General features: G+C 38.3%; 1 protein-coding gene across 3 annotated transcripts in view; it reads right to left on the bottom strand.

Annotated features, from left to right (window-relative positions):
* Nucleotides 1-2,395: 2,395 nt before the first annotated feature.
* The window catches only part of LOC125706032 (ephrin type-A receptor 3-like), a 74,920-nt gene continuing 62,437 nt past the window's right edge, over nucleotides 2,396-14,878 (bottom strand). For 2 of the 3 annotated variants that reach the window (XM_048972468.1, XM_048972476.1), the window contains exons 16-17: nucleotides 11,842-11,997; nucleotides 2,396-4,909 (exon numbers count right to left, since the gene is read on the bottom strand). In XM_048972468.1, the coding sequence (XP_048828425.1) occupies nucleotides 4,804-4,909; nucleotides 11,842-11,997 (262 nt within the window). In that variant the 3' untranslated portion in view covers nucleotides 2,396-4,803. Of the gene's footprint in view, nucleotides 4,910-6,456; nucleotides 6,550-11,841; nucleotides 11,998-14,878 lie in introns of all 3 variants that reach the window. The other variant, XM_048972484.1, reaches the window with a different exon arrangement.

Here is a 14,878-nt window from a genome sequence, read left to right as displayed (position 1 = left end):
GTCCTTCCTTTTGGCTTGACATCCTAATCTTTTTCACTTCTCTCTTGATCAGGACACATCTGCAGGACTACATCTGGTCTGTCTCAAGTGCTTGGGACAGGGTACAGTGGCAATCCTTCATTCCAGGACAGTCAGGTTAGACTTCCTTGGAGAACTCAAAGATCAATTGCATTAAAAGGCTACAATAAATCTGATTCCCAACAAAAGAGTGAATGGTATGATATGTTTCATTGAAAAGATTCTGTAATAAGGTTCCTTTAGAAGTAAAATTTTGTGCATAGACCATACAGGCTTATAAGGCAAGAAAAGCTGGTGGCCATATGTGTTGGAAAAACACTATACTGAAACTTTTAATATTGTTTACAGCCATAGAAACTGCATTAGTGGTTGTTATCCTGGGATTTGTGCACCTCTACATACCTGAAGCCACACAAAGCGATGGTCTACATGAGGTACATTTTAAAGAGTCCAAGTGTAATTGGGGCCAGCAATGTCACCTCAAACCTCCAGGGTTTGGGGTTGGAATCCTGTGTGTGTGCGCGTGTGTGTGGATTGTTATATTACATTGTGGGGACCAAATGTTCCCCACAATCTCGTAAAAGTCTAGTATTTTATTTGGTTACTTATAGTTAAGGTTAGGGCTATGTAGGGCTTAAGATTGTCATGTTGCAATTAGAGATTTCCCCCATAGAAATGAATGGAGAGTCCCCACAATGATATAATTACAAGCCCGTGTGTGTGTGTGGAGTATGCACGTTCACTGCGTTTCGTGTGGGCTTCCTCTGGGTATTGCAGTTTCCTCCAGCAGCCCAAAGTCATGCAGCAGATTGGTGTTTTTTCAAACTGCCCTGTTTAAGTGTCTGGTTGTGTGTTTATGCTCCCTCAATGGACTGACATCCCACCCAGGGTGTACCCTGCCTTGTGACTAGTGGCGTCGGCTGATGTATGTGCATTTCTTTGTAAAGCAACTGAAGAAGCCTGAGCTTTAAAAAAGTGATGTAGCTTATTCTAACTGGATTACATCTCATTTAATCTTTGAGACTGGCCTGGCACTGTTCACGAATTCATTATTTCAAATCAAAATAACTGCAATCCAGAGAAGGCAATTAATTAGCAGCAAAGCTCAATTTCACAAATATGTATAAGATAAAACAAAGAAAACATTAATGACGGTCAGCATTTAACACCACCCCCCCCCCCCCCCCACCCAAAACCTGAAGTATATCTGAATCTCTGGTCCAGATCTATTATGGGTTGCAATATCGGAAAAATAAATACGGAATATACAGACGACAAGAGTGAGATCATTGGTTTATCTGCTCTTGGTTAACATGTGCAGCAGCAATGTTACTTAAAAGGACAGAATTAGTAAGTCAGCATATTTCGCTGTTAATGTGGAGAATTCTTGCTTTGAAGTGTGTAATGGGAGAGGAGAGCCTACAGGAGGAGTGAACACACAGGCCAGGCCGACGTGATAAAATGTGATAATGTGCTGGAGACCTATAGCAGAAGCATAAAAAAACCACGGCAATTATTGTTTAAATTAGCTATAAACAACAATAAGCTTTATCATTTATGAAAAAAAATCAGTTACCACTTTATTATAAATGTTATATGAAATGTTGTTCTTTAATATTTGCGATTTACTTTTAAATTGTAATACATAGTTTTTATTTAAAATACATTTTAATGAATGCATTTTAATTCTCATTAAAATTAAAACTGAGCAAATGAGTTTACCATTATATCTGTATAAATAAAACATGTCCACCTAAGCAAAAATTCCACGAACAATTAAAAAGTGCAGTATAATTCTGGAACAATTTAAACATTTTAAAAACCTAAATATTAGGTCTTTTTTCCCGATGTGCATTGTGTAAAACACCATTTTCTAAATTTGTATTCATAAAACATATTAAAGGGTATCTGAAAACTACCTAAATCATCATGCATTGAACAGTGAATATTCTTACTGACTGATATTGTGTCAAATAAGATTTAAAATAGAACACAATACCTTACATTACCTTATCTCAGGAAAGATCAGTCTGTCGATCAAATGCTAAATCATACAAAATATAAAATATGGATATGCATAGGATTGAAAATAACCAATTTCACATAAAGTAACCCTTTTATGTACAGCTACTGTGAAGTACTACTAATTATTATTTTAATTGAGTTTGCTCTTATTTTGAAAACTGAATTGCAAAATAGGAACAGTGAGACAATTTCTCGGCAGTTTCTCATCCTTTAAAAATCATTTTTGTTATGTTTATTATAAAAATATAAATGTTTCCACTACAAATCATTTTACATTAGTAGAAGGCCATCTACGTTTGCACGCAGGTACACAGACACACACACATCCATGCGCACACAATTCTTAAAAATAAAATAAAATAAAGGTAAAGAGGATGGGGAGGGTTCCCATGATAATATTGCTCTTTTGAAATTCTTGTTTATAAAGTACAAAACACTGAAAAACCATCACATGACCATGTCATAACTTACGCTATACCACAAAACAAAACTTTAACAAATAAATAATATGTAAATTATCATTGCATTTTAAATGTAAAAACAAATACAATACAAAATAACAAAAATATAATACAAAGTATTTTTTTCTTTTAAGGTTGCACAAATATTTTTTTCTTTTATATATATATACAAACATTTGTACAAATTGATGTCCATGGCTTACAGTACCGCTAGCTTACGGCTGCCTTCATTACGGTGGCTGGTTTACATACGTACACGCGAATAGCGCGAAGAGCAGCGTTCTTTGCTAGCGGTTTGAGTGCAGCCGGGTGATTCATTCTGAAATGGCACAAGTTTGGGGCATTTAGTTAGTCGTTGTCAGAGCGTGAACGCTTCCTGAATACGCATGACATCATTCCTTTCGTGACGAGTAGAATTGCGGCGATAACGGGAACTGGTAAATAAGTCGTGTTGCTGTCCAGTGATGATACTATGTGCAGCAAATTAGTATGAATACTTAAAATCATTACAATGATCACATGAAGGTGAACTGTCGTTTTTCTACATCCTCATGACCGAACGCGTGGAAACAGTATCATACACTGATTTTTGAAAAACCTCATAGTTTACATTTCATAGTCTGCTGAGCCTAAAGTACTTCCTATATAGTGCACAGTGGAGAAAGTTAAATATTGGAGTTTTAAAATGGCTATTTTAATAGATCAAAAGACACCATATACATTTAATTGATTTAGTTATCAATATAACCTTTTTACAGTGAGCCTGAACATTTTCAAAGGATAAATAAAAGATTCACAACATGGTGTAGAATTTTTCTATTTCTGGGGGGTGGGGGGGGGGGGGGGGGGAGAACCCTATAATTCCTTGTTCTCTAGTAAGAAGCAAAAGACATCCTCATTTATGGTCTTGGATTAGCAGACCAGGTGACCTGTTAAATTTATATACTTCCACATTATTAATTTATATAAGATTTATTCTTAAGTAAGAGAATGAACACACACAAAAAACTCATGGTATGTAGTAACATGTAGGATGGGTTTGAGGTACTCAATCAAAAACAAACAAAAAAATAATAAACTGATAGCAATCTTGAGGAGATTTGGTCCTTAATTAGGATATATGTAGGTACCAATGGAATAACTAATGAATTTCAAGGTACAGTACAAGAAAACTGCAAGATAACTGCACATTTCAGAAGAATCGCAGTCAGACACCTGTTGCTTTTGTGACTGCGAAAACCCCGATGTGGTTATCTGAAGAAACACCATTTAAAATGTAAAAACAATGGCACAAAATCTGATTAAGATGCTCTTGTTTGTTCAGATGTGAATAGTATAGACATATTTTCCCTTGATATATGTATTAGTGTATTAAGATACATTTTCTGCAGATTTTATTTTATTTTTTGCAACAGTGAGCCATGCAAGTGTGGCCTTCTCTTATAGCAGGTGTTTTGCCGTCAGACTGGTTTATGCTTCTCCAGAATGCAGCACTCCTAAGGGCATAGCAACAGCCACTGAGCTACGTCCTTGAACTGAAGAAGAAGGTCTCACTTATATTCACAGAAAATAATTGCGGGCTTGCATGGTATTATTGCTCAGTATGACATATTCTTGCAAACAGCACCCGATTAGTATGAAAGACACCCACTTGTCCTTCTCTACATTTCGTGCTTTTTCATCTAGATCCACTTTCGCAGTTTTTCCCTGCCTCCAAACTGAGCTTTGACAAGCTTTTCGGGTTGTAGACCACTGATTCTCTTTATGCCAGACCTACACATCCTAAAATGACCTTACTGTGCACTGAAGCATACAGACAGATCCACCCTGAATGATCCCAGTCCTTCACCAGTATGACTTGCTACCTTGAGATCTCTGAATCTCACTGTTGTATCCAGACAGTTCTTTCCTATGATATGTTAAAGGTGTTTTATGCCCCACTGTTACAGGCTTTCAGCGGACAGGCTGGTACTGATGAAAATAGACACGTTTTCTCATAGTTGTCATCACCCGTTTATGTGGACCTTGATTTCCAGTTAGCTAGCATTTGTGGACACATTCATCAAGTATGGATGCCCAATCCTCAAATACAGCTTCAATCATTCCCTGGATCCATCTTTTCACGTATGTGAAAAATAAGGCAACTGATCATCGACAGAAGGTCATTCTATAGCCCAAAGCACATGCTGTAGGTGTTGGGATATCACTCATTCTTTACATAAATCCTAAGGGTATATTTTATATGTCAGTTCCTCTTTTCATTAAATTCATCAGTTGAAGGCGAAGCGGATGGTAGGTTTCATACAGGAACTGGGCCATTCTTAGTGTATGTTTCAAGTGCCTTGATACTGCTCACAATCTTCTTCTGAGGTCCTACTATGGCAATGCCAGCCTTTTTGAAGTCCCTGAAAGGCAGAAAAGAAAGGTTCAGTGATGGAGGCAAAGGCACATAACCATACGAAACAGTGCTGTGACCCCTCCCTCATGTGGCAACCCAAAGGAACAGGGACACATTTTTAAGAGATTTATTTATCCTGCTACCAAAATGCTAGTTGAATGTTATTATCAGGAACATGTTACTGTAAACTTGCTGCTATGGTATCAGTTAGTACCTGATGTATCTAATTTCCAAACAGATCACTTAAAGTCTGGGGTAAATTAAGACTATAATTAAATAATTAAACTGCAACCTAATCAGATTAATTTATAATAAAACAAAGCTCAGTGGAAATTTAATTTACTTAAATTTACTGAACATTTGTTCATAATTTACACCTGATTTAATTATTGTAGGTTTTGTAGGTTATTTGGTTTGTATATGAATAAATATTTAAATTTTATGTGCATCAAATATGCTGCAATCCATGGCAAACATTAAACGAATTGTTCTGAGCAGTTCCCAGGAGAACTGAGTTCAGTTCAGAAGGCTTGGCTTTCATTTTGCTTGCATTATTAAAACGCTTATGCTTCAGTTATAATTTTCACTGCTAGTAAATTTTTTTCTTGAAATGAGAGACCATTTAATGTTCAAACGTATGGTTTATATAACTAAAACATATAAATCTATGCCGAATTTCAAATAAAGACAATTTTAATACTGTATTATTTTTATGTTTCTAGCCATTAAGTCTACAACATATTTACTTTATTGGTATATGGCTTATATAGTATATAAGTTCAATACTTTTGGAACAATAAAAGACTGGCCTATATTAATATAATAAAAGACAACATTCTAAATGTCAGATCATGTGTATACGTAGGGATGTCATAAAAACCAGATCAGCCTGACTCATCAAATGTCTGACGTTTGATTTAAATTCATTTTGGTTTAATATGGTAAGTAAAAGTAAAATTTGAATACACAGTCTCATTTACATTTTGTCTCAAACACATTTCACATGCTTGTGTATTATGTTATCTTAACTATTCTTTGGATACTAACAGCGAAAATGGAACTGCACTAAAACACTGCAAACCTCTTAGCAAGGAAAAGAAGCCTGAAATTTACAAAATTTGTTCCATGCACAAATGACAGATGTATTTATTACTAATGACCAGAACGTTCTTTTTAGCTCACCAAGAGGACATATTCATCCCATGCACGTCCACAGAAAATGTTAGAATGGATGAATCTGCATCAGTCGAAAATCAGAATATGACAGCTAACAAAGGTAAGTGGATTACAGGATCTGTTTTTGCAATATATCGTAAGATTAGGTACAACCTCTGTGAACGCCACTATACTGTACCTCAGGCTGGCCTTTGTTTAATTTGGACATCATATAAAAGAGTATTAGTACAAGCAAAACGGTGGTTAGTGAAAAGCACAAGCTGATTACTCTGGCAGCTGTTTCATGTACAGGACCTGTCTAAGCACCGTTTGGTGAGTATGCACAGAAGCATGGGTCAGCGGGGCACTCAGCACGCAGTGAGCAGTGGTCAAACCCACCGTCCAGCCTCCGCGCTCTATAGGGTTGTGATTCCCATGGAAGGATCCCATTCAGGGCAGGTGGCTGCTGGTCTTATCTCGCTCAGGCAGATTCTACAGACAAAGTACATCTTTGAAGGACAGTGTCAGGCGCCCAACCCATCAGCCTACTGGGCACATATATTTTGCAGGCACTGCTTTAATTAGCAATTAACACTCTTAACGTTTCTAAATGGAGCATTTGTAGCATGTGAACAATATATTAATAATGAACATGTAAGTAATTCCAACTGTACAACCTTACAGTTGCAGTGTAAGGTATCATCATCAGGACCCAAGGACCCAATGAGATGAACACGGATGATGTACTCATTTTGTGGCCAATTACGTCAGAGACGTAATTACATCAGACAGTTCTATTTCTCTTTCAGTGGTAATGCTAAAATTTAGCTGAATTGTCACAATGTTAATAAAACATATGCTAGTAAAATATATGCTAATAAAATGCTAATGCAATCCCCCAGTACTGCAGTAACAAGGCCTACAAACCCCTCCTCTGTAATGCATTATGAAAGTATTGTATGTAAAATAGCACCATTAGGTACTTAAACCAAACACTTAATGACCCTTATTTTTTAAAAATGGGATATCTGTAGGAATAAGGCAATATACTAAACCCAAAGATCACAAAGCAGCACTTTTGCAGTATTTTGGTTTTATATTACATAAATCGAAAATTGAGCATAACAATTGTTACAGTGCTGGTATATTTTTTCTTTGAATATATAGCAGCAATCTACATTTGAACTACTGTGAACCTGTCCTGGATATACAGCTTGAAGGTAGATGGGTGGATTTAACGGCTTTTGGAATGCAAGCCATATTTTTCAACAACAGAAAACAGCTTGAGAACATAGGCTATATACATGGTGCCACTCAGAATGATCTCATTTGCAAGTGGAGAGAAAACAGAGACAGTTGCATAAATTTTCATATTTGGCTAGTAGCTATTTGCCAACAAACAAAATCCCTACAGTGTTTGTTTATAAGCCATGTTCTCTGTTTACTGTAGCCACACTCAGGGACTGTTTTTGACGTTTAAAGGCTTGAAAGACAGTAGTACTTGATTCGGAAGGCAAAATGCAGTATCTATCTAAGGAAAAAAATATCATGTGAAACTATGACTAAGATAGAGAACAAGGATATTTGGTATCGTAAGACTTTCTTGCCAATGACTGATCTGTAATTGTTACGATTGTGACAATGATATTTCACACTACAACAGACACAAGAGACTCAAAGATAGGGCACCCAGCTTCAGTAAGCATGGCTTCAAAGCAGTGGTCAAACAGCTAAATGGTCGTGATTTTTGGTGACTATTATTGTCTTCTATGATGCATGTCATTGTCGTGTCATTTCCTCTTTTTCTGGAAGCCAAGTCACTTTGCTAGATAATTCATCAGGATCATTCCCATATGACAATGGGAAAGTAATCTGGCTGGGAACATTCTGCCACTGAAGCTACACCACCAGGCTTTATATTCAAAGTCATCTCTCTGCCTTTCAACATCTGCTATTCTGCCGTACCGTATGGCACATGTGTCAGACAACGAATAAGTGCAGGAGTAGCATTTATGAAATACAATCATTTTATAAATCAACTTTACAATTTCCAAGGGCTTAAACTGCATTCTGAATCTAAACAACATGCATACATTTTGAGACTAATTCTTGGGTTTTGTGCTATGTTTAGAATAGCTTTTTTGAGATACATTTAAAGACTCCTAAAATATTTAAAAATCGATTTAAAATGCAAAATTAAAAAAAAAAATATATGAATTAGTTATCAGGAACAGAATCACCAGATTTCTGGCACTTTTACCAGGTGAGTTTATGCAAACACAGGCGCAATAGAAGGCTAGTACTCCACACAAGCTGCCCAGACACAGATGAAACCATTCATACTGTGTGTAGTCACAAGCTTTGGGAAGCATGAGAGTAAGAAGTAAGTGAGGAATTATGATGTTACGGTATTTGTGTCTGCGTTATGAAGACAGTGCATTTAAATAGAGCAGAAACTGGAATCACAATACTAAGTAAAGAGAGGCATGATATAGGAAGAATATTTTATGAAGAAGGAGCTTAGATATGTAATAATATATTATGAGAATATCTGTTTTACAGAATGACTGATGTAATTTAAGCAAAAATAAATGAAAAGACAAAATAGACTCAGCTTTTCATTAGCAGATTGTAAAGCAATATATAAATCAAATAAAGATAATGAGAAACATAACCATGGATTCTAGGGAAGATTAATTATCTGTGAATGTGAGAAATGTAGGTTACCACAAGCCACCTTGCAAAACGGCAGCTTGACCGAAAGAAAAGAATAAACCGCAAGGCAATACAGGTGTATAACACGCACTGCCTTTTTATCTATTGAGGACTCATTTAAGGTGGAGAGCTGGGAGCCGGCGGCTAGGCTAACAGCACCCTTTGTGCTCCCTCTCACCCCCTCTCGCAGCACACGGAACATGCTCAGTGCCTTTGAGCAATATCACCCCCATGATGAGAATCAACAGCATCAGCACCAGAATCAAATATGGAACCAACCACCAACATAAAGCAGAGTTTCAGTACAAATCCTAAGCATAATCCTAAATCATCTCCTAAATTCTTTAATAGGAGGTGTTTAGATACTCGCCACTGCCACGCAATACCAAGCTTAAACCTCTCCCTACAGGCCTATTAGCCCTACCAAATTGTAACGGTCTAGTAACGGTCCTCGCACTCCCCCTTAAGTAACCCACCCCTGAGCAGCCTCAGTCCCAGGTTCACACAATTACAGTCCCCCCCCCCCCCTTCTCCCACAATCACTCTCTGCCCCCTAGGTGGACCAACAAGAATGTCACAACAACATTAGGAAACTATTTGCAATAAAACTCTACTGTTTTCCCAAGAGTGGGTTATACCACAATTATCCATCCATCCATCCATCCATTTTCCAAACCGCTTATCCTACTGTGTCGCAGGGGGTCCGGAGCCTATCCCGGAAGCAATGGGCACGAGGCAGGGAACAACCCAGGATGAGGGACCAGCCCATCGCAGGGCACACTCACACACCATTCACTCACACATGCACACCTACGGGCAATTTAGCAACTCCAATTAGCCTCAGCATGTTTTTGGACTGTGGGGGGAAACCGGAGTAACCGGAGGAAACCCCACGACGACATGGGGAGAACATGCAAACTCCACACACATGTGACCCAGGTGGAGACTCGAACACGGGTCCCAGAGGTGTGAGGCAACAGTGCTAACGACTGCACCACCATGCCGCCCTACTACAATTAATAAAAAAAATAAAACCATAAAGCCAAGCTAACAATAAAAGCACAACTAAAAAGCAAACTGTACAGTAACGGCATTAGGCACGCCTGCTGGTATGCTTATCCAGTAGCAGAAATTTAATATATATATATATGTGTGTCTCTCTTTGTTTGTTTTAAGAACATCTACATGTCCAAATCTTAATTAACATCAGAAATAGATTTAATAATTGCTTTACCTTTAACCCAAAAAAGGAGTGTAACCAGCTTTCAATTAGGTATTCATTTTATGAAGTGAAACCCCTTCAGACATGAACAAATGCACGTCCTGATGACATCTAAACTGAACCTACTTTTTCCACACAATAAAAAAAAGAAAACAAGCACAACCAACCCGCTGTCAGCCTTGATAAATCACATGGAATCCTAGCATTTTGTTCCAAAAATTGCAAATCTCGAAAGCACATTAAGCATCTGGCAAACAAGAAAGAAATACTTTTTTTTTTTTTTGCTTTGCATTACAACAGTGCTGCTTAATTTGCATCTCAGGTGTAGCATAAATAGGTTCTAAATTTTAAAATCATGCTTCAGGCTAATTTCTGCTACTTAAATGAAGAAAATTCCTCATTTTGATTAATTCACAAGAACAGCCAGCATGTGGCCTCCTGCAAACTAATGCAAACTAGCGCAGGACATGCCAGAGTCTTATGCAATTAACTGTGCATTACGTTTGAGTCAAAACATTTTATGCACTACTACCACTGAGCTGTTTATATACACATCAAAGCCCAATGTGTATACATAAAAAAGCAGTAAGGTAAAACAGAGCCCTAACAGATGCACCCACCTTGCAGTCTTTGATCCCCTTCATTATTAAACTTACATTATTCATATTGTCAAATACCTTGTCAATAGACTAAAAGACGGACTGAGCAGAGAGCTTCAGCTTGTGCCATGCAGAGATGCAGCATGTCCTATTAACCGAAAGCAACCAGGGAATGAGGAACTGCAGTTTATTAATAGCAACTTGTCTGAGTCAGCTGGGCTCCTTAGGTATAGAAACTGCCAGATTCAATTTACTGTGCTGCTCGTAGCCGGCAGATTCTGTCAGGGTTGCGTTTTTATTTTTGCGATGCCTTTTTTCTGCTGTTGTTGGGCTACGGACAGAAGTAAGTGTGGTTACAGCAAAGTCATTACCAATTAAAATCAAACGGGGCTGGTGCATTTACCAGATAACCAAGACCTCTAGAGTCTAAACTCTGTTTAGTGCTAGTGGTACTAAATACAGATGGCTCTTGAATTAAACAATCCCAGGGAAACTTCTGCTTTGTTTATTTTCTGATCTCCTCTAATTAGTGTACCAGGGACACACAGCAAGGTAAACGTAAGTCCAGAGAGATTACGTTTTCACAAAGTGAGACTTTTAGGTATTGGGATTACACATATTCTGGGATCAATCTCATAAGAAAGGCCACAAACAGAACATTAAAAAGTAATGTTACTAATTCTAAATGCACCTAATTCAGTATAAGACAATAACAAAATATTGACAATAACAATTATGAGGATGAGGACAGTGAAGATGAGGACAGCGACTTCCTCAATCAGATACGCACTTAATGGACTGCAATATATAGATGGATAGAAGTATTCCATCTTTATATTCCATGGAGAAGCAAGAACTCTCATTTCAGCGGTTTGAGTCTCCAGAGCATGTCCATGAATAAGAGACTGGCTGTCCTCTGAGTCCATGCCCTACTGAAAGGGCTGTGCGCTCCGTGCTTCATTAGTTGACAGTAAATAGCTTGGATGGTTCTAAAATAGCCCAGTGATACCAATGCAGCAAACAGTGGTCACTTCACCGCCACTGTGCCATGTTTGTCACAGTGGCGCTGATTGGTTGAAATTTGCTGAAGTTGGCATGAAGATGGTCCCCAGTTAAATTTCCAAAGCACTTGATGAGTTTGTGCCCACCTCATGCAACCCAAAAAAGAGGGTTTAATGATTGAGATTATCTATGAAGAGGCAATGGGAGGTGATGTGATGTGGGAGGATGGAGAAGGAGGACTCTTACTCAGCAGTGGCCTTGGCCAGGCTGTCACAGGAACTGTAGCCCAGCCCGCTGAAGGCATCTTTGCAAGGTAGCGTCTGCACATTGTCCAGCCAGTCCCCAGTGGAGTGGAAGGAGAGGACGTCTGTGCTGGTCCGGTCCAGCAATACGTTGCTAGGCCTGCGGACAAGAGATGGTGGGCTTTTAGCCGAGGGGGATCAACAAGACCATTCTTCATCAAAGAAAAACACAGAGTCCTTTTTTCCACTGCTGTTCCTCTGGGAGTATATCTGCCACTACAACCATGTAGGCTGCATATGATGATTTTCTGGCTCAGTCATATTTCTACAGACAGATGCCCCAAGAGAGGTGGGTATCCCAATCCATGTTAGTATAGGGAAGACAAACTCTTGAAAACCGAAGCTGCAGAGAAAAAAACAAAAAAAATAACAATGAAGTGATGCGGTCTTAGCGTAACCCCCTGTATCGCCATTAGGAAAAACCTGTGAAGAAGTGAGACTCTTGGCAAACAGCTTCTGTCCCCCTCAGCCTCAGTAAGTCAAACCGGAAACATTTGTCTTTGACTACAATCGGCAACCATCAGTCAAAGTGCTCCTCGCTACTGTCTTTTCAAAGTGAAATATTTGTACTTCGTACATTAAATACTTACGCATGGCTTAAAGAGAACTAGATTAAACCTGATTAAACATTAAGGACCTGTAGCAGCTTGGATCTAAAACTGATTAACAGACAGGAAGCAGTGGGTAGTTATTAGAGGCATAATATCAGAGTGGGCCTGCATTCATAGTGAGGTACCGCAGGGTTCAATTTTAGGACCAAAATTGTTCCTAATTTACATTAATGTTATCAACACCAATACATTCAGTAAACTGGATAAATTTGACGAAGACAACAAGGTGGGTGGTGCAGCAGATACCGAACTAGCAGCACAGAGGCTACAGCAGGATCTTGATTTAATTAGTGACTGGGCTGATACCTGGCAGATTAAATTTAACATAGATAAATGTAAGGTTATCCATGCAGGGAACAGAAATATAAAGTAAAGATATTTTATGGGTTCTACTGAAATAAAGGTAGCTGATTATGAAATAGACCTTGGTGTGTATGTTGATGCTTACATGTCCCACTCTCACCAGTGTGGAGAAGAAATTAAAAAGGCCAATAGGATGTTGGGTTACATCTCTAGATTTGTGGAGTTTAAGTCAAGGGAGGTGATGCTAAGATTATATAATTCCTTGGTAAGACCTCACCTAGAATATTGAGTGCAGGTTTGGTCACCATACAGTACCTTAAGAAGGACATTGCTGCCTTGGAAAGGGTTCAATGTACGGCTAAAAGAATGATTCCTGGTCTTAGAGGAATGTCTTATGAGGAGAGGTTAGCTGAGCTGAATCCGATTAGCCTCGAGCAAAGGAGATTAAGGGGGGACATGATTCAGGTATATACGATTCTAACAGGTCTGGATGCTGTTCAGCCAAATGGTTACTTCATTATTAGTTTAAATACTAGACCTCATGGCCATAGGTGGAAATTAGCAGGAGAACATTTTAAAATGGATTTGAGAAAGCACCTCTTTACACAGCGTGTAGTTAGAGTATGGAATAGTAACCTGTTAGTGTAGTGCAAGCTAAAACCCTGGGTTCCTTTAAAAAAGAGCTAGATAAGATTTTAGCAACTTCCCAACAACCCCAGACGAGCTTGATGGGCTGAATGGCCTCCTCTCATATGTAAATTTCTTATGTTCTTATGTTGCTTGTGATGTTATATGTTGTTGGATAATTAAAATAAAAAAAATGAATCAAAAATAAATGAAAACCATTTTTATGTTAAACAAATCAGAAAACATTCTGATTATTGAATCTTCACAACTGAAAATAAATTTAAATCACCCCACCATATTAGGGGACAATTAAAGAGATACAAAATTATGGTTTTGGGAAGCAATTAATTTTGTGAGATAGCTTGTGTCCTTAAAAATTAATTATAATTTTGTAATATTCATATAAAGTGAGGAAAATCAATTCATATGGTAATTATAGTCTAATAGTAGTAAGTATCCAAATGAATAAATATTATTCTAAAAATATGTAACTCTATGCAAGATAATACTATATATCCAAAAATATTTCATGAATGTCTGCATGAGCCTTATGTCTTTCTCTAGAGTGCAGCCTGCCACTTCCGGCACCTTCCGGCCAACAGAACCCTTCCTCTCCTCTGCTGACACAGATGTATGCCTATTAAACGCAATGCTATGAATATGTGTCAAATTGCTTCCAAAAGCAAAATATGGCACCTGGACGACATCTCACATACACAGAGCTGTGAGCATTTGATCGTACAATGAAGCTTTATCGATAACTTACAATAAAGCTCAGCAAAAGACCTTTATTTAAAGTTGCATATATAAAGAAACTATAATACGAGGAGAACTTGAACCAGGATTTTGAGACGGAAAATTCTGGAAGCCTTGGTCTAGAGATTCAGTGTGTTCTCTTGCCTGGAAAACCAATAAGATCATTTTTCAGATACAAACGCTCTGAAGTGCTGACAGAAATACATTTTTACAACATGGTTATACTTTAAAAAGACTTTCTAAAAGGAATAATGCAGCTGGGACACTCCTCCAGGTTAACGTTGTGGGGGGGGGGGGGGGGGGGGGAGAGGGGGTGTTCCCTGCACACATACTTGCAACTGGACCATTAACAAAAAAAATATGCAGCTAGAAATGGAGGTGATCCTCAGGTCTGAATTTCAGAAAGATGCTGTTTGATTATTGATCCCAACAACTTTGTTAGCCTACAAACTTTTGCAGTGAACGCCAGATGACCTTGTACTTCTCTGTTATTTTTGCTCGCTTGTTTTCTTTGTGCCTTTGTGTTTAAATGTAGATCCCCCTGCATATGACGCCGAGGACGGAATAAAGACCGCAATGAGTGAGAAAGCTTGCAGGGAAGCACGCGGCGGCCTTCCAGCTGGGAGCTCACTCGCCATCCCAAGGCTTGGTTTCGACAGCACAGTTTGCAGACTGTTGGGCTGA

Source organism: Brienomyrus brachyistius, chromosome 1 (genome assembly GCF_023856365.1).
Source record: "Brienomyrus brachyistius isolate T26 chromosome 1, BBRACH_0.4, whole genome shotgun sequence".
Classification (NCBI taxonomy): Eukaryota; Metazoa; Chordata; class Actinopteri; order Osteoglossiformes; family Mormyridae; genus Brienomyrus; species Brienomyrus brachyistius.
The sequence above is the reverse complement of the archived record's forward strand: the minus strand, read 5'-3'. Positions and strand labels throughout refer to the sequence as shown.